At 39.5% G+C, this 26755-nt stretch overlaps 1 protein-coding gene across 6 annotated transcripts in view; it reads right to left on the reverse strand.

The window, feature by feature from the left end:
• Nucleotides 1-3380: 3380 nt before the first annotated feature.
• ENOX2 (ecto-NOX disulfide-thiol exchanger 2) overlaps nt 3381-26755 on the reverse strand; it is a 278795-nt gene continuing 255420 nt past the window's right edge. For 4 of the 6 annotated variants that reach the window (XM_024739585.1, XM_024739583.1, XM_024739581.1 and 1 more), the window contains 5 exons: nt 18874-19055; nt 16632-16739; nt 11834-11942; nt 8875-8960; nt 3382-5810 (listed from right to left, as the gene is read on the reverse strand). In XM_024739585.1, coding sequence (XP_024595353.1) covers nt 5679-5810; nt 8875-8960; nt 11834-11942; nt 16632-16739; nt 18874-19055 — 617 coding nt within the window. In that variant the 3' untranslated portion in view covers nt 3382-5678. Of the gene's footprint in view, nt 5811-8874; nt 8961-11833; nt 11943-16631; nt 16740-18873; nt 19056-26755 lie in introns of all 6 variants that reach the window. The other 2 variants (XM_024739584.1, XM_024739582.1) reach the window with 2 other exon arrangements.

Genomic DNA, 26755 nt, shown 5'->3' on the forward strand with positions numbered 1-26755 from the left:
ACAGGCTTCACCAGATTTCCCAAGGGGTACATGGCACCAAAAATTAAGAACCCCTCCTTTATACTCTCTCAGCCATACAAGGCAGAGGCTCTGAAGGGTGGTGGAAATTGGGAGGACTCAGAGGAGTCCTGCATTCTCACTCCAGCTCCACCATCCATGTAGCTGTGTGACCTGGGGTATGGCTTTTCTCTTTCTGAGACTTGTTTTCCTTCATGGCAATAATGGGGAGGGAACCATCTGCCCCTGCAGGGTGTTGTGAAGATCAGATGACATAATGTCTGTGTACAGAGTTGGTTTGAAAACACTTTGAAGCACAATATGAGGTATTTGTTGAGGAGTATTAATGAGTTAAGGTTGCAGAGGTCTGATGCCCCAGAGATCTATCAATTTTAGGGTAATCTAATATTCAAACAGACTTGGAGTGAGCACAGTTAGGTAAAGAACACTCTTTCTTATGTCCTGCATCCATTTTCTACCCAAGATCTGAGATCATCTCCATAAGGTTATACAGCCTTGAGTGCTTGTACTTGTGTGTGATCAATTCTTTTCCTTCCCTCTGTTGCCCTAAGCAATTGCTTCAGTATGCCTTTGAGATCTTCCACCCAGATAGAAAATTTAGGCAAGCTGAGATCTTCAAAGCCTCCTGCCAAACTGGAAGAATGGAATGGTGCTATGGATCTTGGGATATGGGAAAGAAGATTAAGCCCCCTCTGGCCGCCTTATGACATGTGGTCTGTCCTGTGATAGGAGGGGTAAAGTTGGAAGGTTACTGGAGACTGTATCATAAGACAGCAGAAGGAAGTTTCTTCCCTATGTCAGGCTTGGGCCAGGCATTACTTACCTCTGATGGAGCATTGTTCAGTAAAATCTCCTGAATTTTTCTGAACCAGCCAGTCTCATTCTTCTTTTGAGTTACCTGTGGCCCTATGGGATTCCCAATACTGGAAAGGTAGCTCTGGTGTCATTAAAGCATTGTTAATATGATTATTAGTTGAATAATTATTATAGCTCCTTATTGAGTATGTATTTTGCCAAGCATAGTTAGTAATGGGCACTTTGCACTGAGCAAAGCCTCTTAAATGACCCTTTGAGGGAAGTACACTTAGATTTCCACTTTATAGATGAAAAAACAAAGGCTCAGAGGGGTTAAGTGACAGTGTTAGAAAGTGGCCTTGGGGACCATGGTATGATAGAGAATAAATTGAAGCCAGGCAGATTGGGCTCAAATCCTAGACTTTGTCACATACTAGCTGTTTAACCTTTCTGAGCCTGTTTTCTCCTCTTACCATATTTCACACTTCCTGACATTTGCGAAGCCTTCCTTGATGTCCCTCCTGCAGAACCTTGTACATGACTGTGTCATTTAGCAGGCATCCCCACCAGAGTGTCCACTCTTGAAGGAAGAGGTCATATTTTGTTCCCTTTTGAATTTCTAGGACCAAGGCTTGTACATACCAGGTTCTCTATAATGGCATGTGAATGTATTGAATACAACATAGGGTTTGTAATAATTCTTAAAAATTGGGTTGATATGGAGGTTAAATAAGATACTGGGCCATTAGAAAGTTTTGAGTTTTCAGTTGGGCAGACCAAGATTCAAACCTCGTCTCTGCCTTTTAGGAACTTCTCAATTCAGAGTCTCAGCTGAAACAAGGAAGTGCTATCTACTTTTGTTTCACAGTTGTAGTAAACGATGAAGGATTTAAGCTCAGTGTGTTAAAGCCTACCCTTCTAGCTCCCTGAGGGCAAGGGCCAGCCATGCTCCTTTTTTTCTTTTTTACATCTTTATTTAAGTATAATTGCTTTACATTGTTGTGTTAGTTGCTGCTTTATAACAACAAAGTGAATCATCTATATGTATACATATATCCCCCATCCCCTCCCTCTTGCGTCTCCCTCCCTCCCACCCTCACTATCCCACCCCTCTAGGTGGTCAGAAAGCACCGCGCTGATCTCCCTGTGCTATGCAGCTGCTTCCCACTAGCTAGCTATTTTACATTTGGTAGTGTATATATGTCCATGCCACTCTCTCACTTCGTCCCAGCTCACCCTTCCCCCGCCCATGTCCTCAAGTCCATTCTCTACGTCTGCGTCTTTATTCCTGTCCTGCCCCTAGGTTCTTGTATACCACAGTGTCTGGCAGAGTGCCTGGGACTGAGTTAATGTTCCGAATATGTTTAAACAGCTGAATTTCCTTTCTTGAGGCCTAGCAACATGATGTAGCCCACAATTCTAGGTGTGAACACAAAAACATTTTTCTTAAAATGAGAGCAAGGTCACGACTCTTAATTACTTTTGACTGAACCATAATCATAAAATCGTAACTCTTTATTGTGAATGCACTCTGGGCTAGGCACTGGCTGAGCAATTTTCAGGTACTGTCTTATTGAATCTTGACCACCACTCTCTGGGGAAGGTACTATTTCTCCTTAATTTAAAAAATGGAAGCTCCCATTGTGTCCACAGGTGGTAAATGACTTTAGGCAGCATGAGAGCATAACAGTTGCTCAGTAGATGGTAGCAGTTGTGGTGAAAAGTGAATCCAGGTCTTTTTGATAGACTGTCCAAGACAGCTAAGAATCCGAAGGGCTCACCCAGTCCTACCAGGTGAGTCAAAAGGTCTTGCACATCTATGCTGTCTTTTCAAGTAACATAGTTTATTCTGCGTTATATGAAAAGCATACATTTTGGGGCACAATTAAATATGAAACACTGTATAACTTGAACACAGATATGCGTCCAAGATTTGCTCTGAAAACTAACTTTTCCATTTGCATTGAAGACATTTAACAAGCAACTTGGTAATATTAAAAAATCAGAACTGGTGATGTCACAGGACTAGGAAGGGAGATGAAATAATCATTTGTAAAATAAAAGAATGCTTCTATTCATTATTATCTGGAAAAATCTAACTACTGTATCTCCTAAAAATAACAAAACAGTAAAATTTCAAAATTCAGGAGGAACAACAGAACAATAAATAGCATTTGTAAGGAAAAAATAGCTTCTTTAATAGATTTCTATGGTGAATGAAAAGGATTGTGAGAGATGGTATGTGCTGCAATTTGATTATGTAATATAATGCAAACATACTCTATTTTTTTAACACTGCTGTAGCATTCTCCTTTACTCTTTTTTAAAATAGATCTTTATTGGAGTATAATTGCTTCACAATACTGTGTTAGTTTCTGTTGTACACCAAAGTGGATCAGCCACATGCATACATATGTCCCCATACTCTATTTTTATACATTTTGAACAACTTTGGACTAGTGCGTTAGGACTTTCCGAAGAAACAGAACCAATGGGATGTATATGTACATACATACATATATATATATATGTATATATCTGTATGTGTATACACATATGTATATATGTGTGTGTGTATAAATATATATATATATATGTATGTATGTATTTATTTTAAGGAATTGGCTGATGTGATTTTGGGTGCTGGAAAGTTTGACATTTTGCGGGGCTGGCTGGCAGTCTGGAAATTCTGGCAGGCATTAACGCTGCAGTTTTGAGTCCAAAGCAATCTGGAGGCACAATTCTTTTCTCCTTGGAGGACTTCAGTCTTTTACAACTGATTGGATGAGGCCCACCCACATTATGGAGGGTAAGATATGTTGCTCAAAGTCTACTGGTTTAAATGTTAATCACATCTCAAAAATACCTTCACAGCAACATCTAGACTGGTATTCAACCAAGCAACAGGGCACTACAGTGTAGCCAACTTGACACACAAAATTCACCATTACAACTAGTATATTCAAGCAGGCTGGGAGAAGTACACCTGGACTAAGTTGGCAGGAATAATAGGAAGAGAGCATTTGTACTACAAGTAGATCAAGTGAAGGAGAGCAAGGGGCCTGGGTGTGGCAGTTGCTTTAAATGCATTTTATTTAACTTATTTAAATAAGAAATAACTGTTAAGTGGCAAATTTCCCCTATTTCATAGGTGTTATTAAAACAAGGTATTGCACGACCCCTGAGACTGATGAATCAAAGCCTGTAGCGTTGATGACAGAGATGCTTCATTGAGGAAGCTACTGTAAGAATAACCCTCGCTTCCTGCTGGTGCCACAGCTGGTTGCTTAGGGGGAAGCCAGCTTTCAGCATGAATGGGCTGCTGTGGAATCCTGTTTTCTAGCTGTCAAAGCAGAAGGTTTAGCATCTTCTTCCAATATTCTGGTAACTCAAAGGAAGAAATTGAGATGATTTACTAAAGGATTACTTAGAGAGCAAGCAATTCAAAACAGGACACCAAACTGAGGTATAAAAAAGGAATATTTATCTTTTAAAAATACAACTTTGAACACTACTGACATGTGATTTACAAAGTATTTTTGTGAAATACTCTTCACTGGCTTTGCTTAGTACATTCTCTTATTTTCAATCAAGACTCAAGGGAGGGCATGCTTATGTTATTACAAGTACCACCAACACCACAGAAGAAAAGACCATCTCTGCCTCAGGATATTAGTCCCCAGTTCTCATCCTTTCCATTTCTTTTCCATCAGCCAGGACTTCCTGACTGGTCCACGCACACTCTGCCATTGTAATCTGCTGGTGGGCACCGCAGAACTAGAGGAGTCCCAGTTCTCAGGACTCTAGGTGGAGCCGACCTATTTGTGCAAAGCTTCACACACCCTAGCCTACTATTTATTCATTACCAGGAATTTTCTATTAATACTCATATCAACTCTTTGCAGACATTCAGCATGAAGTAAACATAGTATTTACAGCAGTACATGGTTTGCAATTCAACACACTGACAGCAGAAGAAAAGGGACCACCAGACTTTGTAAGAAGACCAGAGGGGAAGCATATCAAAATAAATCCCTTCCGCTAATGTGTGTGTGTGTGTGTGTGTGAGCACACACGTGTGTTTTAATTCATAGAAAACTAAACATGCCCTCCTTTAAAAGCAGGCTATTTACAAGGTGACTCTGAATACCACATACACATGCCAGTCATACTGGACACTTGCTTTCTGTGAATACATCTAGTTTTTTAAAAATTCTGAAATAAACCTTTTATCTGATACATTAGAGAAAATAACTTTGAAACATTTGTCAACTTTTCGTTCACAGTAATTTTGTAAAAAGCCACAAACCATGCTTTGTCTTTTAAAAGGTGAACCTGGTCAAGCACCTTCTAGAAGACACTGATATGTTATTCAATTACTGGCCTACTGGGAATTGGAAAGACAATGTCAGTTATGGAGTCCCTAGTGCTCCTCACATTCCTCTCACCAGTAGCAACATTAATGTGAAGAGAAGTTCTGAAACACAAATCACATATAAATCATCAAAACATTTCAGTTAACAGTGTTTAAAAAATACTAAAGCCTACAACAGTAGTACAGACACTGAAAACACCCCAAATACTCTGTAGCCTCAGGCCTTTTTAAATACTACTAATAAAAAGAGACAACCAATTGACAGAAAAGGAGGAAGTTACAGCACTTGAGGTTGGAGTCAATTTCTTTACAGGGCCTGTAGCTTGAGGTGCTGCTCTAGGATCCTTATTTTAAGTCAAAAGATATTCCAGGAATGAATTGACAAATTTAAAGCAATTTCCACTTGAAAACCATTGAAAATACAAATCACTTTCTAAGCTTGTCCAACACACATTTATTTTCAGGATCCCAGGTTGTCAGGCAAAGGGATTCAGGTCAGTTTCAAGCCCTCAAAGCCACAGAATTTCCATCTCTTCTCCAGACTGGCTCCAACTCCAGTCATTTCCTGCTTGAAGGTATGCTGGAGTCTGCTCATGAGACATTCTACATCACTGGTACAGATCTGTGGGACAGAGAGGACATCTCCATTCAGAACCAGTCCCACCTTCCTAATCTGGCTTCCCCCCCAATGTTGCTTTAGAATGCTGACGCGCACGTGTGTGTGCTAGGCGTGGGGTTGACCTTCCCCTCCCTGTGTGTGTGTATGTGTCGGTTGAGTGGATTACAGATGGAAGCCTTCTTCTGCTTGGACTGCCTGAGTCCACTGAAATTTCTTTTTGTTTCTGTATTTCATAACTGCTTTATTTAGGCATAATTTACATACAATAAATTCACTTATTTTACATGTACACATTGATGAATTTTAGTAAAGTTATACAATAGTGCAACTGTCACCACGATTCAGTTTTAGAACATTCCATCACCCCCCCCACAAAGGTTCCTTTGTGCCCCTTTGCAGTCAATCTTTACTCCCAAACCCTGACTCAGATTGTTTTCACTGTGATTTTGCAGTTTTTGGAAATTTCATATATGTGTAATTGTACAATATATAGTCTTTTGTGACTAGTTTCTTTCACTTAGCATGATGTTTTTGAGATTGATCGCCACCAAGCTTTCTCTGGGAAAGAGCTGGTGTTGGTCATGCGGAGAGGCTTGGGTCTGCAGCCAGCTGAATGATGGCTTATCAGTTCTGGTGATGTTACGTTCAGGCCCACTGAAGCTACAAAGCCTTTGGGGAAGAGAGGGAGGCAGAAATGGCTGCCACCAGAGCAGACGTCTTCACACCCGTCTTAGTTCACAAAGGAAAAGTGACAGGAATAGAGAATGCTCTGTGTTCCTACTTCTCTGCTCCCTCTCCCCACTCCCCCCCCCCTCTCTGTCACACACACACACACCCCAATATAAAAACAAAAACAAATCTGTTGACCCTTAGGGTTTGCTTCATCTTTATGTTAGTAGCATAGTAGCAACTTTCCTAACTGTGAACCTGGATACTAGGGCTTGGCTGAAGAGCACTACGGGATCCTTAAAGAAACCCCAAGTTGCTGTCACAGTAAATATTTATAAAGGTGGTAGGAGGGACCCCCCAAATTCTTATAGTGCCATTGCAGGCTCTCTTTGGGAGGCCCTGGTACTACCCTGGCAGGAAGCTGCTCGGGAGGAACTGGCACTAGACTAGGAGTGAGGTCATGCGTTCTCCCCAGTTAAGTGAATGAAGCACACTGCACAGTAGCATGTAGCGTTGAATCCCCATTTCAAAAAACATAAATCCATAATGCTTATAGATATATACATACAATATAGGTGCAGCAGATGTATAAAAAAGGTCTGAAATAAGATATGCCAAACTGTTAACAATGGTTATCCTTGAGAGATGGGACTGTGGGGAACTCTCCCTTTGCCTTTACTGTAGTTCTATATTGCTTACATTTTAAAGAGAATATGTTTGCATTATTTTTGCAATTAAAAAAACCGGATCGTTTTTACTGACACAGAGTTCAGTTTCAAACCACCTCAACAGACCACTTGGTCCTGGTGCTCACATTGAATCCCTCCCTTCACTGCCAATGGGTTGGCCGCTTAATTGCAGAATAGCATCACTTCCCAGAGACAAATGCCAGGCGAGTGCTAGCTAAAACTAAAACAAATGCCGTGAGGAGGATGTATCACCACAGCTGGATTACCAAATGGGCCAGTGCCTCTGTTAAGAGGATATATGCTTATGTACCACAATGTTCATTGCAGCTCTATTCACAATACCCAGGACATGGAAGCAACCTAAGTGTCCATCGACAGACGAATGGATAAAGAAGATGTGGCACATATATACAATGGAGCCATAAAAAGAAACAAAATTGAGTTATTTGTAGTGAGGTGGATGGAACTAGAGTCTCATACAGAGTGAAGTAAGTCAGAAAGAGAAAAACAAATACCGTATGCTAACACATATATATGGAATCTGAGAAAAAAAAAAGGTCATGAAGAACCTAGGGGTAAAACGGGAATAAAGACACAGACCTACTAGAGCATGGACTTGAGGACATGAGGAGGGGGAAGGGTAAGCTGGGACGAAGTGAGAGAGTGGCATGGACATATATACACTACCAAACGTAAAACAGATAGCTAGTGGGAAGCAGCCACATAGCACAGGGAGATCAGCTCGGTGCTTTGTGACCACCTAGAGGGGTGGGATAGAGAGGGTGGGAGGGAGGGAGACGCAAGAGGGAGGGGATATGGGAACATATGTATATGTATAACTGATTCACTTTGTTATAAAGCAGAAACTAACACACCATTGTAAAGCAATTATACTCCAATAAAGATGTTAAAAGAAAAAGAGGATATATGCTTAAATGGCTTAACATTTTGGACATCCAAATGTCAGAAGTCTGCATTGCAATGGCACTTCTCAAAAGGCCCAGATCCTATGAAATAGTGAGTACAATCCATGAGCAGCTTTAACTGAATGCTGCTTCTGAAAAAATTGTGTCATGAGTTTATTTATTCTGAGGGGTCAAGAGTCCCCTCCTGCCTATATGAGGCAGGCATCCTTGACTTTCCAGGAACTGGCACTTACCCTTGCTCCTGATGCTTTGTGAGCTCCCCCACAGGATAGCATTCAGGGAAGGAATTGGCCCATGAGATCAGCTGTGAGCAAATACGCAGTCTGTATTACAGACTTATTGTTCCAACTTTTTTTGTCCCTGCCTTGATTGTGTCATTGTAGATAATGGCAGTGCTAATGGCTAAAGGCCCAGGGCAAAAGTTTGACTGGTGAGAAATATTTGTTAATTAGCATGTGATATGTAAAGTAAAAGGAGGAAAATTCTTCTAAGATATATCTTGGAAGTAGGGTGGCCAATTCATTCAGGTTTGCCCAGGACTTCCCCGGTGTCAGCGTTAGAAGTTCCAAGTCCCAGGAAACCCTTCAGTCCCAGGCAAACAGGGACAGACGGTCACCCTATTAGCAAGAGAGAAACTTTACGCTGAATCACAGTGAGAGAATAGGTGAGGGAAATTTCCTTACAGTGATTGCTAATGACTTATTTGTGCTTGAGGAGAGTGAGGCCACCTGTTCACAAAGAACCCTACATCGCCTTGCATGGCCATCTCAGGCCCCCACATACCTTATTATCAAGACGGTGCAAGTAGGAGCAGATATATTCAATGCTTGCTCCAAATGGGTGGACATGAAGGAATGTGGAGATAATCCCTATAGAGACAATAGCATGGAGGTTACACTTGAGCATTGTATTCGTTGAGATGCCACATGATAGCGTCTAGCAAGAGTCAACTCATATGTACATCATATTATGTATTGGGCACTACTCTAAGTTTATATATATTTTACACATTTAATCTTTACAACGACCCTGTGAGGTAGGTATTACCTACCATCCCCATTTCACAGATGAGAAGACACTGAGCCACAGAAAGTTTAAGCAAATTGCCCAAGGTCACACGGCTGGTAAGTGGCAGGTATTTGAATCCAGACAGTTGCTCTCAACCACTATGTGTACTGCCTCTCACTGCACTATACCGCATGCAGAAAATCTGGCATTTGAGGAGTCACTTCCATCATTCATGATGGCTAAACGCCATTTGAATTCTACGTTTTACAATGAATTTAGACTTTTACAATGACTTTAGATTGTGCTGGGTTTTTGCAGTTCCTCTGAACCATCTTTAAATTGGATTTTAGCCTCTTATGCATTTAATAATGTCTTGCTGTTGTGGCAAAAGTACAAATCATGGACTTTGCCTGATTAACCTTGTGCCTCTCACAAGAGAATCTGCTGATTGTATTTGGGTTTTATTCCGTGAGTAGGTCTGTAAAGAAAAGCCAAACATTTCCTTCATTCAAGTGGTGACTAGCATTCTGTGTGTCCTCAGAGCCCTGAATCTCTTCAAGTAACAGAATTCTTATAGCAATTTACAGCCTCCAGGGATGTGCATGATTTCTAACTCTGGAGTGATTGGCAGCTACACATATTGCCTTGATTATTCTGGCCACCAGGTTAATTGTGCTAATACTACTTCTTTCTCTGGCAACAGGCAGCATATAAATTGTTCAAAAGTCTACTATTTTTTCTTTATTTTTTTTGAATTCATCTCCTTTCATAAGATCTTAGGTATATCAAACAGACCCAGAACTTAGTTTGCTGAAAACTGCCAGGAAATAAAAGCTAAATTTGATTTGGTTTATAAACTATGACTTGTCTATATCCCTTTAAGCACCTGGCAAAGAATATCACAAGTTTAAATTGTAGCTTAAAGTTCAAATAAATTCTCTGTAAAAGTCCTCCAATATTAGATGGCAAGCGGGTGGGTTAGAGGATCCAGGAGGAACTGATGGTAGGGTTCAAAACTTTATTCAGAATGGATACTATTACTTATAACACTACTTTACTCTTTTTTTTTTTTTTTTGCGGTACACGGGCCTCTCACTGCTGTGGCCTCTCCCCTTGCGGAGCACAGGCTCCGGATGTGCAGGCTCAGCGGCCATGGCTCACGGGCCCAGCCGCTCCGCGGCATGTGGGATCTTCCCGGACTGGAACACGAACCCGCGTCCCCTGCATCGGCAGGCGGACTCTCAACCACTGCGCCACCAGGGAAGCCCTACTTTACTCTTAAATGACTTGGTAAATTGAATTTCTAAACACTGACTCAAGCTGAGAAACTTAAATTCTGAAGAAGACAGTCCATATTCAAAGGAATTCTAGATACTATGGTCAAGAAATCCTGTCAAATACCAAGAAGTAACTCCATAGATTTCAAAATACGAAGCAGTTTTTGTGGGTTCACACCCAAATAACCAATTTAAAAAATAGATTTTCCTTTCTGTGAGTTCAAGACTACTTTCTTTAAAAAGAAAAACACTAAACACTTAAGAATCTTTGTTTCTAGAACTATCCATTTACAGAGGTTTCCTCCTACCCATAGCTCTTCTCTGACAGGTCTCCCTGTTGCCATGCCAATTTGTTAAAGAACTTTGAGTTCGAAAACGGAAATAAGTTGTCACTCTTCTTGAAGACTCACTGGCAGATCCCCCTGTGCATCTTTATTAACATATCAAAGTGTTAAATCTGAGTACAATATCCATTACTGAAGGAGGCGGATACATCTTTAAAATATGCAGAAGCTAATTAGTGTGGAGAACTTTTGAGATTGGGGTGAGGCTACAGTGTGGCCCAGCTTCCTAGAAGGCAGCTGGGATTATCTGCTGAGGCCCAAGATTAGCCCCTTTTAAATGACTGAATATTTTAGTCATTTTAAAGGGGCTCAATCTGCCACTGTTCTCCAAATAGAATATAAAGTCAACAAGCATTTGTGAATAGTGCTGTAAGTGCAAAATGTTTCTCATTTATTGAGGGCTTACTATGGGCTGGGCACTGTGTTTAGTGATTTAGATGAATTGTCGTATTTAATACTTGCAGCTACTTTTAGACAGGTAATATTATTATGCCCATTTTGCAGACGGAAGAACTGAAGCTCAGGATGGAAATGGTGGGGTCAAGACAGAAAGCCAGTTCTGTCTGATTCATTAACCACTTATGCTACCTTGCCTCTGTGAAAAAATTTTTATGTAACGAGAGCAATTGTAGCATTTATCTCATCAGAGCCCACCAGGGTCCAACACCCCACAGACAGCCTCGTGAGTCACCTGCCAGTAACCTGGAAAGACAGGAGAGAGACACACACCTTCTCCGGAGGCCCATCTGGAGAAGCTCTCTGCCAAACAATGTCTGCACTGTCCCTTGAGTGGGAGTGAGAGGGCTCACCTATCTCTGCTTAGAGATTTAAAAAATCTACAACGTGTTTCTCCAGTGGACCCCCTCTTAGCATAGCACTTATACTGACACACTGGATGTGGCAGTGGTCACCAGGAGTTTGAAGAGGGCTGGGAGCCGCTATTACCATTTTGATTGAAATCTGTACTTGTTCTTACCCTGTTGTCTTCAGGACTCTGGGTCCTTGCACTGTCACGCTTCATAAATGCTTGGCATGTGCTTATGCATCTTAGGTTAATGCTTCCCCCCACTCCACTGCACTCTATCCGTTGAATGTGTGTGTTAGCTTCCTTACCCACTAGCAGTGCTTCGCGTTCAGATTTGATAGGACAGCTGTTCAGGGTCTTCTCCAGAGGGTAGTCACTATCCTGGCTCGATGCACACAGTCTAGAGGCACAGCTTTCCTGTGGGAATAATATGTCTCCTGGGTCAGTGCACCTTATATGGTAACAGACTTGGTTTCAATTATACAACAGGGAACTTCTTAACGGCACCTCGAAGGCAATACTGTACAATTTTGCTTATTGAATGGGAGGAAAAATAGCATAAATTACAAAAGCATCACCAATAATCCAAAGCTTCCTTATAAGCCTTCAAAACACACAAAAATTTAGACATTCATCTTCACTAGTCTTTTTTTTCCCTTCTGCCTTTATCATTCTTGACTCTATGCAAGTAGTCTGGGGAACCAGACCCAACATTTATTGTCTGTAAGATGCCAGGTACTGTTAGGTATGTTTTATCTCCATTCTACAGGTGAGGAAAGTGAGGCTCAGATAAATCAGGTAACTTGCCTAAGATCACATTGCTAGAAAATGGTAGAGCCAGGATTTCATCCCAGGCCACCCAATGTGAAAAGGACCATTCTTTTTTTTTTTAATTAATTAATTTATTTTTGGCTGTGTTGGGTCTTCGTTTCTGTGCAAGGGCTTTCACTAGTTGTGGCGAGCGGTGGCCACTCTTCATTGCGGTACGCGGGCCTCTCACTATCGTGGCCTCTCTTGTTGTGGAGCACAGGCTCCAGACACGCAGGCCCAGTGGCCATGGCTCACGGGCCCAGTTGCTTTGCGGCATGTGGGGTCTTCCCAGACCAGGGCTCGAACCCGTGTCCCCTGCATTGGCAGGCGGACTCTCAACCACTGCGCCACCAGGGAAGCCCAGGACCATTCTTTTTTATTTTAGGTCCACACTATGCTAAAGGTCAGTCCCATATTGGAATGGAGAATCTACAGTGTAGCCGATCCACTCACAGGTAATCAACTGTTGGCTCTTGAACTAAAAATTAGAGCCTCTATTTATTGACTGTCGGCTCTCTCTCTCTTTTCTCTGATAAGGACATTATCAATTAGGATATTTATGACGTTACAGCAAGAAATGACCATGACAGTGGACTTCTTTGTTGTTGAAAGTTTTCTCTTTCTGAGCATAGTGTGTATGTTTCATAAGAGATACTCAGGTGAAATCCATGACCAGCAGCCTAACTGAAAAATGCCTCCAGACCGTTCTCGGGATTTTCTTTCTCTCTTTGGGTACTGAGAACATCTTTTCTGTATTATAAATGTGAAGCAGGAGCCTTCAGAAGAAGGAATAAAAGAAATCAGTGCTTCAGTCTCACTGCTGTTGTAAAAGAGAGCGCTGGGGAAATGTTCCGGAGGGGGGAGCAGATCATGGATGACTCGGATGCTTCGTCACTTCTTTCCTTCCAAAAGCCCTCAGCAGGGACAGGTTTCCTTCTTTTTTCTTTAAAGATGCCTTCAAAGCTTCCAGGATGCTGCCCCTGAATGAAACTAATGGTCTTTGCTGCGAGACATGTTGTTTTGTGGATTTACAGGCTTCCAGGCTGTAGTCAGAAGGGAAACCTTTCTTGATGACCTATTCAATCTTTGGTGTTTAGAATCCAATCCAGTCAGTAACCATCATGCCAAGTTTGATTTAAACTGCTGGCTCACTTCTAAGCCACGGGCTGTACATGTGCTTCTAACCCCCTTAAAACATTAAATGATCCAGTAAGCCATTTCTTAAGTGTGAGAGTTTAACAGATTAGGGTTCATTTAAGATATGTAGACATCCTGAGAAGTTTTAGCCATCTTGAATCAAAATGTAGCCTTACTGAAACCTGACTTCAATTTTATTATAGCTGGCATTTAAAAAATTAGAAGGTATATTGAAGGGATGCTTATCACCTTGAATTTTTTTTATAAACAAATATGAAGCTGCTTTATTAAGATACATCATCAATTCAGAAAAAATTAGATCCCCACAAATAAAACAACTAATTTCACAGATGACAGTATTAATCATGAAAAATAATAAAAATAAAACATTATGAATTACTATGAAGCATATTCAACAGTTACAGAAAAGAGAGGAATAGTATTTTCCTAAAACTGGAAATACTGGAATGATCTCAGAGTGTTTATAACATAAACTTCATTTAAAGAGAAGCACACAGTTAAAATGTTAAATTAAAAATAAATGAAAAGGAAACAAACTGGAAAAAAAGTTTAATGGCTCTTTTAAAGGGTAGAATGGCCAATAAGGTAGTAGGAAATGGGCGATCAGAATTCAAGGGAGGGTTCATGATATCACCTTGAATTTTACTAGCAGATTCCAAGAGCTAGTTCTTTCTGCAGTAAGACAGACATAAGTCACATTGTTATATTGCAAAACACTGACAATAACTCACACTGTGGTTTACTGTCAAGAAACCCAAACAAAAAGAAAAAATGTCCTTCCTCACCAAAACTTATTGCTTTCCTTTCAACCTGGAATTATTTTTGCAGTCTAATGTGATGGTACTTTGCTTCCTAACCTAATTGTGACAGTTTGAAATATTTGGTCACAAATCAGCTTCCCAGAGAAGATCAGATTATAATGAACTGTCATGACTTTCCCTGAAGGAAACCTCACTTAAAATAACAGGACAGAAACATATTCTGACTCACAGTTTTCTGATTATCAGTTGGATTTCTCTCCCTGTCCTCTTTAGCTGCCACTTCAAGGTATATTTAGTTGCAAATGGGAAACACTTAGACTTAGGTATAATATTGCAAGATTTTTCAATGCCATTTGACCCTTCACTTCTTTAAATGAAATACTTTACAAAGCAGAGAGCTGCTTACACGAAAATGTCCTCAAGTCAATTTGTGATGTCAATCCTGAAGAGTGATTTTAAGCTTGATGTCATTAGGATAACCCCACGTTCATCTAGAGTCTTCTGGCTACACTACACACACACTCCATCTTATGCAAGAAGGGAAACAGAGCTAAGTAGCAGCTCTGGGACATTTTAGAAGCTCTGATCGTATGAGGAAAGTCCTGCTAAATAGAGCAGCTTTGGCACTTTTCAATTAAATGCTTGATAAATGAATTTGTCTGGGATTATGCTCATTTCTTTAATAACACCCACAAAACTGGAAAGTGAGTTGGTTTTATGAAGTGGAAAAATTAAAAACATATTGCAAATGGCCTCCAGAAGAAAACACTTCACACTTTCAATCATTTGCTTCAATTACACCAAGGTTGCCAGTTCTTTTTTTTTTTTTTTTGCGGTACGCGGGCCTCTCACTGCTGTGGCCTCTCCCATTGCGGAGCACAGGCTCGGGACGCGCAGGCTCAGCGGCCATGGCTCAAGGGCCCAGCCGCTCTGCGGCATGTGGGATCTTCCCGGACCGGGGCAGGAACCCGTGTCCCCTGCATCGGCTGGCGGACTCTCAACCACTGCGCCACCAGGGAAGCCCCCAGGTTGCCAGTTCTTAATGGCACTCTGGGGGAAGTCACTATGCTGGCAAACACACCCAGGGCTCGTATGCATTGCATCTTCCTGCCCTGAGCACAGAAGAGAAATAGCACGAGCTCTTGTGGAACCGTAGAACTGTGGAATTGATTTCTGGCTCTTGGTCTAAGCTCCTAATCTTCTCTCTCTTTTATTTTTTCTTTGTTATTTTTATTTATTTATTTTTGGTTGTGCTGGGTCTTCGTTGCTACGTGGGCCTTCTCCAGTTGCAGTGAGGGGGGGCCATCCCTCACTGTGGCGCGTGGGCCTCTCATTGAGGTGGCCTCTCCCGTTGCGGAGCACAGGCTCCAGGTGAGCGGGCTTCAGCAGCTGTGGCACGTGGGCTCAGTAGTCGTGGCTCATGGGCTCCAGATGCGCAGGCTCAGTAGTTGTGGTGCACGGGCTTAGCTGCTCCGCAGCATGTGGGATCTTCCTGGACCAGGGCTCGAACCCGTGTCCCCTGCATTGGCAGGCAAATTCTTAACCACTGCGCCACCAGGGAAGCCCCCTAATCTTCTCTTTCTTCTGAGACATTAAGTCAGGCAGCTATGGTCAATGGGCCTTTCTTTCCAGAGGATAAGTTAACTTGAATGTTCAGGCATAAAGGAAATTAGAGACGTGTGACAGGGAGACGCCATCAGTAGACTTTACATACCTTAAATAGACTGGGCACCCGATGCATGGTTGAGATACATTAGTCCATCTAGAAGTTCGCAGACTTTCTCAGAGGTCCTCACTGGAGGTTCTATGGCTGCAGGCTCTCATTAGGCAAAGTCCCATTTTGCCTTCCCAGTTGCTATTATCTAGCTTTAGAATAATGTGTCTCCTTGTTTGCTTTCCAAGTTTCCCCCCTTTTGGTTTTGGCTGTTTCAACCTGCAGCAGCTCATTATTACACTAGATGGAGTGTCGGCAAAGAAATGGCAATGTTCTGTTGTACTTGTGTTCCTTCGTTTAATGAAATGCTTAATTGAAAGTATTTTGTGTCACATGGGCTTTCTATGTTGTTATTTCCTTGACTAGATGAAGCAGGGATGAGGTGTATACTCTGATCTTCTCCAAGAAGGAAGACTGAGGAATGTTAGGGATGGAGACATTTTATTCATTGAAAAGTATACTCTCCAGAACCTTTAGAAATGCCTCATACCTAAAAGCAGAGCCCTTGATTCAAGAATTACCCTGGAGAAGGGCTTTTAATCCCCAATCAATCAACCAACCATTCCACATTGATACCTATTGGTAGGAGCTTCCAGGGCATTTTCATTGTCACTGAAAAGGGGGAAGGGGGCCAGGGAAAAGGGTCACTTAGTACTCATGTACCTTTTCTTTAAGATTTTCCAACATTTTTTCCACCTGTAACTTGTCATCTTTGATTTTTTCAAGTTCAGCTTCTTTCCGTTTGTATTCCTCTTGGACTTTGAGTAGATGCTACAAGAAAGACCAAAGACAATCAAGTCTTAAGAAGCCACACTTCACTTAAAAACACTGGCTGAAGTTAGATATTAGGCAGGCCTGCCTCACTTTCCCCCAGTACACACAACCATTTCTCCATGCAAAGATACTAAAGGGAAAATCAAGATACTTTTCACTTGAAGTTATTTTATCTGGCTCTTATGAATCTTTTGGATTTGTTCATATTTTAGAAAGAGTCTGAGAAACTAATTGATCTAATCACTTAACTTTCCTATTCCAGCCAGATGTAAGGGTAGGGTGCAGTTAATACTATGTGGACAATATCTTGATTTTGGCATAGAACTGAACTTAATGTGTAAAGCATTCTTGCAAGTAGCCATTTTCCAAGCCAAGTTCAATTTCTGTGAGAAAAGTAGTAAAGAATCCAAATTTCACAAATGTTAGTTCCCTTATCAGTAGGCAAGGAACTGGATTCATCATTAATGATTACTACAAATACTATGTATTTAGCATCTAACATGTGCCAAGTATTGGGCAAAGGGTTTCATATGCATGATCTCATTTAAGCCTCACAATAAAACTATGATACATAAGCCTGAAGGTTAGAGAGGCTTAATGGTTTGCCTAAGACTATTCAGATAGTCAGTGCCAGAGCTGGGATTTAAACCCAGGTTGAGTCAACCCCACAGCCCATGCTCTTAACCATCATATTAGACTATACATCTATCGGGGATAAGATGGGAGAAATTTTACCATTGTTTACAAGGCTATTGTCCAATAAAAAGTAATCAAAATGAGTAAAATTAATTTTTCAGGAGGTAGAGACCTAATTGTCTCACCGAAGTTTTTGAAGGGATGGAATGAAAAAAAAGTTCATTAGTTTTAAATTGAACCACTCCATTCTTATGTGGAGTGGTTTCAAATCAAGGTAAGAGGGGAAAACAACAACAAGAAAATGTTTTCAAAGTTTTGCTTTTCAGAGGCTTGCAAAAGACCATTGGGAGGGCTAAAAGACACAGTACGATGTACATGGTTGAAATTCTTTGAAGTCCAGCTGAGGAGATGTATTTTTTGGTGGAAAGATATTTGATGTAATTAAACTAGATCCCTGATCTAATTAAACTCCACGGTGACAGTAAAAGGAAGGTAAGCATTACTTCACACATTTTGTTAATAGGAAAGGTGAAATATTAATGTGATATTGCTTGTCACATAGGAAGACAATGATAGCAGAAGTAATAGGAACATGGGGCTCTTAGTGCCAGAAGAGACTCCCTGTTCACAATTTGTGATTTCTAAACATCAATAAGCTTTGCCCTAGATAATTCCAAGGCACACAATTAAAAAATTATTGGACAGTTTAAGTTGTGAGGAAAATGGCTGGTAGTCTGGCAAGACAGAAGAGGATAGTACCCTTACTCAGAAGTACTACTCCTTTACTATAATGGAAACAGATGTTGATATCTTTTAAATAGTAGTCTTGCTGTGGTGGTTACATAAAACTTCTAGATATTGACCATCTGCTACACAATGTTGTATTTGAATGCATTTACAGTTGGATGCACTTATTTACTTTACTTTTTATACTTGGGATAACGTGCTGGTAAACTCATTCACATAAATGACTGAAAACAAAACAAAACAAAAGCACATTGGTATTATGTGCCCAAAAGCACTGATACTTAAAAACCCATAACACCCCTCCTTCCAACCAAATCAAGGGTAGGATTCTTGCCATTTCTTCTAAAAGACTGTATTATTTAGCATTGTATCAACTAGATACTTATTCACCAGCACTGTTGCATATCTAAGTAATTAAGGTTCTTCATAATGACCTTGAGACCCTGTCCAAATCCCAAAGTACATTCTGTAGCATAAAGAAAAGATTAGGTTATGCTCAGTGTAGTTTTACTGTTAAGTATTTTTTACTGAATGCACATTCTTTGAAAACTGGTGATCCATTGCTATCTCTGCATTTGCCAGAATATTTCATGAACTATAATACATAATCCCTTCCTCAGCCATGCCAGAGAACACAATACCAAGAAAATAAGAAGTTTGCTATTCTATTTGCTTGCAGGGGCCCTTTTACAAGTGAGGAGCTGATTACTATCCTTCCAAAAAGCTCAGAGGACCAAAATGTCTTTACCTGTTGCATTCCTTGCAGGGCTTGCTGCAGGAGTTTCAGCTGCTGTTCCTTGTTTGGGTCATCTTCTCTGTGGGCTTTGCCTTGTTCTTGCTTTAGCAGTTCCACCTCATTCCGGTAGGCATCAAGCTGCCAACGGAGGCTGTCATTTTCTTCTTTCAGAGCTTCTGCCTGTGATACTAAGGCTAAACAATCAATACAAAGGAGTAAAAACCATATATCCAGATTCCGTTGTGGTTCACCTTAGTACCATGAAAACTTGGTGTTTTAAACTGACGTGTATAAAAAGCCTCTCAATGAGAAACTTTAGATCTGAGTTGGCCATGGTAGCAAGAGATGGACACAAAAGCACAAAGACTCGTTTTTGTAAATGAACACCGAATTCCAACACACAAAAGTCCTCATTGTGTTTCAAATTCTTCACCTCAAACATCACTAAAATATTTCTAGGTAACATCAGTTACTTTTACTTGAAATGCTGCAAATAATAAGAGCCTGTAATAATAAAATAGAAGGCTAATTGTCTTGAACTGATGACTGTCCACACAATAATTTGGCTGACAGTTATTTTTTAAAAGTGCAGCCTTAACTGATCCTATAGAGGAAAGGTAAATGTAAAAATTAAGACACAAGACTTCCTGGGGAATTCCCTGGTGGTCCAGTGCTTAGGGCTCTGCGCTTTCACTGCTGAGGGCCCGGGTTCGATCCCTGGTTGGGGAACTAAGATCCCACAAGCCGTGCAGTGAGGCCAAAAGAAAAAAAACTTCCAGTTTATGGTCTAGCATGTAAGGAGCTTAGAAGTCACCACTCCATCCTAACAACAAGTAAAAAGCTGAACAAACTGAAAAAAACCAACAATTCTTCTTAGATACAATAGAGAAGTGAAGTAAGAGGGCAAACTCATACACCCAAAATTGGAGAGACAAACAGGTGAATACAGAGAATCACAACTTACCAGACCAGAAACCCATGAGCAGATATCGCCACAGGAAACAGTGCCAAGGTAGGAAAACCTAAACTGTACTTGGCAATTTGCTGTAGGCTCAGTGTAAATAAGTCTGAGAGTTAAAAACTCCAGGGAGACCCAGTCATAGCTAGGTCCCTACACTTTTGTGAGTTTTATCTCCAGGGGCTCCACCTGGTCCTCAGAGTGAACACTGGAGAAAAATTCCTATGTGCTTCCAGCAGGGGAGGGGAAAAAGAAACCCTCTTGAGATATGCCAGAGCATCATGTTCTTCTTTAAAAGGGCTGCCTTCGTAAGAAATGATTTTACCATAGCCTAACATACTGGGGTAGTACCAGAGCCTAACCAACCCAGGGAACCAACCAGCTCCAGACCCCTCTAGCCATTCTGTCCCACCTAAAGGGGGAGAAGAAACTGAGAAACACTTGTGAAGTTCAAAGTCCAGAGGTATAGGCTCACTAAAAGACTGAGACCTAATCATAGGACTATAAAATGATTCTCCTCCCACCACATCTTACCACAATACCACAAAAGTCCTATTTAACAGAGTTCCTTTCACCTAGTACATCATGTCCAGATTTCAACAAAAAATTACAAGGCATACTAAAAAACATAGTTTGAAGAGACTGAACAAGGATCAGAACCAGAGTCAGATATGGCAGAAATGTTGGATTTATCAGACAGGGAATTTAAAACAACTATTATTGGGAATTTGCTGGTGGTCCAGTGGTTAGGACTATGTGCTTTCACTGCTGAGGGCCCAGTTTCAGTCCCTGGTTGGGGAACTAAAATTCCCACAAGCTGCATGGCACAGCCAAAAAAAAAAAAAAAACACAACTATTATTAATATGCTACAGGCTTTAATAGAGAAAGTAGACAACATAGAAGAACAGATGGATATTGTATGCAGAGAGATGGAAATTCAAAGAAAGAATCAAATAGAAATGCTAGAGATCAAAGACTCTAACAGAAATGAAAAATCCCCTTGATGGACTTATTAGTAGATTGGGCATGGCTGGGGAAAGAATTTCTGAGCTTGAGGATATGACAATAGAAACCTCCTAAACTGAAAAGCAAAAAGAAAAAAAAATTACCCCCCCAAGAACAGAAAATGCAAGAATTGTGAGACAATTACAAAGATGTAATGTATACATAATGAGAATATCAGAAGGAGAAAAAAGAGAGAAACAGAAACAATATGTAAAATAATAATGACTGAGAACATGTCTGAATTAATGTTAGACACCAAACCACAGACGCAGGAATCTCAGAGAGCATCAAGCAGGATAAATGCCAAAACATATTCAAATTTCAGAAAATCAAAGAGAAAGAAACAATATTGAAAGAAGCCAGAGGAAAAAAACACCTTACCTATAGAGAAGCAAAGATAAGAATTACATGCTACTTCTCCTCAGAAATCATGCAAGCAAGAATAGAATAGAGAGAATAGTCAAAGTGTTAAGAGAAAAAAAAATCCACCAACTTAGAATTCTGTACCTTGTGAAATTATCCTTCAAAAGTGAAGGAGAAATACTTTCTCAAAGAAGAATTGAGGGAATTTGTTGCTATTAGGCCTGCCTTGCAAGAAATGTTAGAAGAAGTTCCTAAGACAGAGGAAAAATGACATAAGTCAGAAACTTGGATCTACATAAAGAAAGGAAGAACATTAAAGAAGGAAAAAGTGATGGCAAAATAAAAACTTTAAGTTTTCTTATTCTTGAGCTAACAGATAATAGTTTGTTCAAAATAATACTGACAATGTGTTCAATTATGTATGCTTGTGTGTGTGTGTGTGTGTATGTGTGTGCGCGTGCGTGCGCTTATGTATAAGTGAAATTAATGACAGCAATGATATAAGGAATGGGAGGAAGGAATTGGGATTATGTTATCATAAGGTATTTGCACTACCCACAAACTGGTATAGTGTTATTTGAAAGTGGACTTGGATTAGTCATAAATGTAAATTGCAAATTCTAAGGCAACCACTAAAAAAGTAAAAAAAAAAAAGAAGTATAAGCAATATGCTAACAAAGAAGAGAAAGTAGAATCATATAAAATGCTCAATTAAAACCACAAAGGGCTGGGAAAGTGTAGAAGACAAAAGGAAGAACAAAGAACAAGAGCAATAAATAGGAAACAGTAACAAATATAGTGGATATTAATCCAACTACATCAATAATCATTTTAAACATCAGTGGTCTAAATACAATTAAAATTCAGAGATTGTCAGAGTGATAAAAAAACAAGAAACAACTATAGTGGTATCTTTAAGAAACACACTTTAAATATAAACATACATATAGATTAAAAGTAAAGGAATGGAGAAAGATACTATGCTAACACTAATCAAAAAAAAGTAAAAGTAGCTATATTAATTTTAGACAGAGCTGACTTCAGACCAAGGAAAGTTATCAGGGCTAAAGAGGGGCATTACATAGTGATAAAGGGGTTAGTACTACAAGAAGACATAACAAACAATGTGTATGAGCCTAATAATAGTGTGTCAAAATAAGTGAAGCAAAATCTGGTAGAACTGCAAGGAAAAAATAGATGAATCCACTATTATAGAGACTTCATACCTCTCTATCAAAAGTGGAACAATCCAGTAGGAAGAATATCAGTAATGACACAGTTGAACTCAACAGCACCATAAATTAACTGGATACAGTTGACATGTATAGACTGTTTCATTTAACAAAGGCAGATTACACATTCTTCTCAAGCACACATGCAACATGCACCAAGATAGATCACATTCTGCATCATAAAACACATCTGAACACATTAAAAGAATAGAAATCACAGTAGGTATGCTATCAGACCACAATGAAATTAAACTAGAAATCAATAACAGAAAGATAGATGGAAAATTCCAAAATACTTGGAGATCAAACAACACACATCTAAAAGGCACGAGTCAAAGAAGAAATCTCAAGAGAAATTTAAAAATATTTGAAATAAATGGAAATAAAAACACAACTCTCAAAATTTGTGAGATGCAGTGAAAGCCATGCTTAGAGGGAAATGTATAGCATTGAATACACAGATTAGAAAAGACCTAAAAAGAAGAAAGATCTAAAATCAATTATCTGAGCTTCCACCTTAGGAACCTAGAAAAAGAAGAGCAAATTAAATCTAAAGTAAGCAGAAGAAAAGATATCATAAAAATAGATCAGAAATCAATTAAATAGAAAATAGGAACTCAACAGAAAATTTATGAAACCAAAAGCTGGTTCTTTCAGTAAAATTGATAAACCTCTAGCCAGTTTAACTAAGAAAAAAATAAAGAAGACACAAACTACTAATGTCCAAAATGAAAGAGAGGATATCACTATAGATCCTATGGACATTAAAAGGATAATAAAGGAATATTATGAACAACTTTATATGTCCAACATTTGATAACCTAGATGAAGTGGGCCAACTCCTTGAAATACACAATCTGTTAAAACACACACAAGAAGTAAACATGGGAAGGAAATCTAAAAAGTATATGTATATGTATGGCTGATTCACTTTTCTGTACAGCAGAAACTGACATGGCAGTGTAAAGCAACTATACTCTAATATAAAAAAGAAGTAGACAGGGCTTCCCTGGTGGCGCAGTGGTTGAGAGTCTGCCTGCCGATGCAGGGGACACGGATTCGTGCCCCCGTCTGGGAAGATCCCACATGCCGCGGAGCGGCTGGGCCCGTGAGCCGTGGCCGCTGAGCAGTATCTCTTAATGAAATTGAATCAATAATTAGTAATTCTCTAAAACAGAAAGTACTAGGCCCACATAAGTTTACTACTGAATTCTTTTAAACATTTAAGGAAGGAATAATACAAAATTTCTACAATCTCTTCCAGATGATAGAAACAGAGGGAATACTTCCTAACTCATTCTATGAAGTCAGCATTCCCCTGATACCAAAACCATACAAAGACATTACAAGAAAAGAAAGCACAGACTGATAACTCTCATGAACACAGATGCAAAAATCCTCAACAAAATATTAGTAAATCAAATCCAAGAATGTATTAAAAAGAAATACACCACAATCAAGTGGAATTTATCCCAGGTATGCAAGGGTGGTTCAACATTCGAAAATCAATTAATGCTATCCATTACATTAACAAGTTAAAGAGGTTAAAGTCACATGAAAGTATCAATAGATGCAGAAAAGGTATTTGACAAAATCCAACACCTATCCATGATAAAAAAAATCTCAGTAAACTAGGAAGAGAGAACTTCCTCAACTTGATAATGAACATCTACAAAAAACTTATAGCTAACATCATACTTCGTGGTGAGAAACTTGAATCTCTCCCATTAAGAACAAGGCAAGGATGTTCCCTCTTACCACTGTTTTTTCAACATTGTACTGGAAGTCCTAGTTAATGCAATCAGATGAGAAAAGGAAATAAGATGTACATACAATCGGAAGGAAAAAATAAAATTGCCTTTGTTTGCAGAGGACATGGTCATCTATGGAGAAAATCTGAAAGAACTGATAGAATAACTCCTGGAACTAATAAGCACTTATAACAAGGTTGCAGGATATATAAAAAAGTTAATATACAAAAGTCAGTTGCTTTGCTATATACCAAAAATGAATAAGTGGAATTTGAAATTCAAAACATACTACCATTTATATTAACACAACAAAAATGAAATACTTAGGTATAGATGTAACAAAATACATATGAGATCTATATGAGGAAAACTACAAAACTCTGATGAACGAAATCAAAGAACTAAATAAATGGAGAGATTAATGTTTATGGATAGGATGACTTTATATTGTCAAGATATCGGTTATTTCCAACCTAATTTCTGGGTTCAGTGCAATCCCAATCAAAATCCAAGCAACATAGTAATCAAGACAGTATGTTACTGGCACAAAAACAGAAATATGGATCAATGGAACAGGATAGAAAGCCCAGAGATAAACCCATGCACATATGGTCACCTTATTTCTGATGAAGTTGGCAAGAATATACAATGGAGAAAAGACAGCCTCTTCAGTAAGTGGTGCTGGGAAAACTGGACCACTACATGTAAAAGAATGAAATTAGAACACTCCCTAATACCATACACAAAAATAAACTCAAAATGCATTAAAGACCTACATGTAAGGCCAGACATTATAAAACTCTTAGAGGAAAACATAGGCAGAACACTCTATGACATAAATCACAGCAAGATCCTTTTTGACCCACCTCCTGGAGAAATGGAAATAAAAACAAACATAAACAAATGGGACCTAATGAAACTTCAAAGCTTTTGCACAGCAAAGGAAACCATAAACAAGATGAAAACACAACCTTCAGAATGGGAGAAAATATTTGCAAATGAAGCAACTGACCAAGGATTAATCTCCAAAATTTACAAGCAGCTCATGCAGCTCAATATCAAAAAAACCAAACAACCCAATGCAAAAATGGGCAGAAGACCTAAATAGACATTTCTTCAAAGAAGATATACAGATTGCCAACAAACACATGAAAGGATGCTCAACATCACTAATCATTAGAGAAATGCAAATCAAAACTACAATAAGGTATCACCTCACACCAGTCAGAATGGCCATCATCAAAATATCTACAAACAATAAATGCTGGAGAGGGTGTGGAGAAAAGGGAACCCTCTTGCACTGTTGGTGGAAATGTAAATTGATACAGCCACTATGGAGAACAATATGGAGGTTCCTTAAAAACCTAAAAATAGAACTACCATATGACCCAGCAATCCCACTACTGGGCATATACTTTGAGAAAACCATAATTCAAAAATAGTAATGTACCACAATGTTCATTGCAGCTCTATTTACAATAGCCAGGACATAGAAGCGACCTAAGTGTGCATCAACAGATGAATGGATAAAGAAGATGTGGCACATATATACAATGGAATACACCAAACACGTTATTTTGCGGATGTTGACAAACTGATTCTAAAGTTTATAAAGAGGGAAAAGACCCAGAATGGCCAACTCAATATTGAAAGAGAAGAATAAAGTTGGAGGACAGTTGCTACCTGACTTCAAGACTTAACAGAAAGCTGTAGTAACTAAGACAGTGTGGTGTTGGTGAAAGAATAGACAAATAGATCAATGGAATAGATTAGATAGCTCAGAAATAGACCCCCATAAATAGAGTCAACTGATCTTTGACAAAGGAGCAAAGGCAATACAATGGAGAAAAGATAGACTCTTTTAACAAATGTGCTGGAACAACGGGACATCACAAAGATTAACTCAAAATGGATCACAGACCCAAATGAAAAATGCAAAACTATAAACCTCCTAGAAGATAACATAAGAGAAAATGTAGGTGACCTTGAGTATGGTGATGACTTTTTAGACACACCACCAAAGGTATGACCCATGAAAGAAATAATTGATAACCTGGACTTAATTAAAATAGAAACTTCTCTGTGAAAGACAATGTCAAGAAGACAAGCCACAAACTGAGAGAAAGTATTTGCAAAGGACACATCTGATAAAGGACTGTTATCAAAAACATACCATGAACTCTTAAAACTCAACAATAAGAAAATGAACAACACATTTGGACTAAAGACCTGAACAGACACCTCACCAAAGATATACTAATGACAAGTAAGCATATGAAAAGATTTCAACATCATATATCATTAGGGAATTGCAAATTAAAACAAGAATGTGATATCACTAGAAACATATCAGAATTGCCGAAATTCAAAACAATGACAGCATCAAGGACTGGTGAGGATGTGGTGCAAACAAGAACTCTCCTTCATTGCTGGTGGGAATGCAAAATGGTACAGACACTTTGGGAGATAGTTTGGCAGTTTCTCACAAAACTAAACATACTTTTAGGATATGATCCAGCAACCATGCTCCTTGGTATTTACCCAAATGAGCTAAAAACTTTGTCCACAAAAAAACCTGCACATG

This window comes from Neophocaena asiaeorientalis, unplaced genomic scaffold (assembly GCF_003031525.2).
Source record: "Neophocaena asiaeorientalis asiaeorientalis breed wild unplaced genomic scaffold, Neophocaena_asiaeorientalis_V1.1 scaffold493, whole genome shotgun sequence".
In the NCBI taxonomy this organism is placed as follows: domain Eukaryota; kingdom Metazoa; phylum Chordata; class Mammalia; order Artiodactyla; family Phocoenidae; genus Neophocaena; species Neophocaena asiaeorientalis.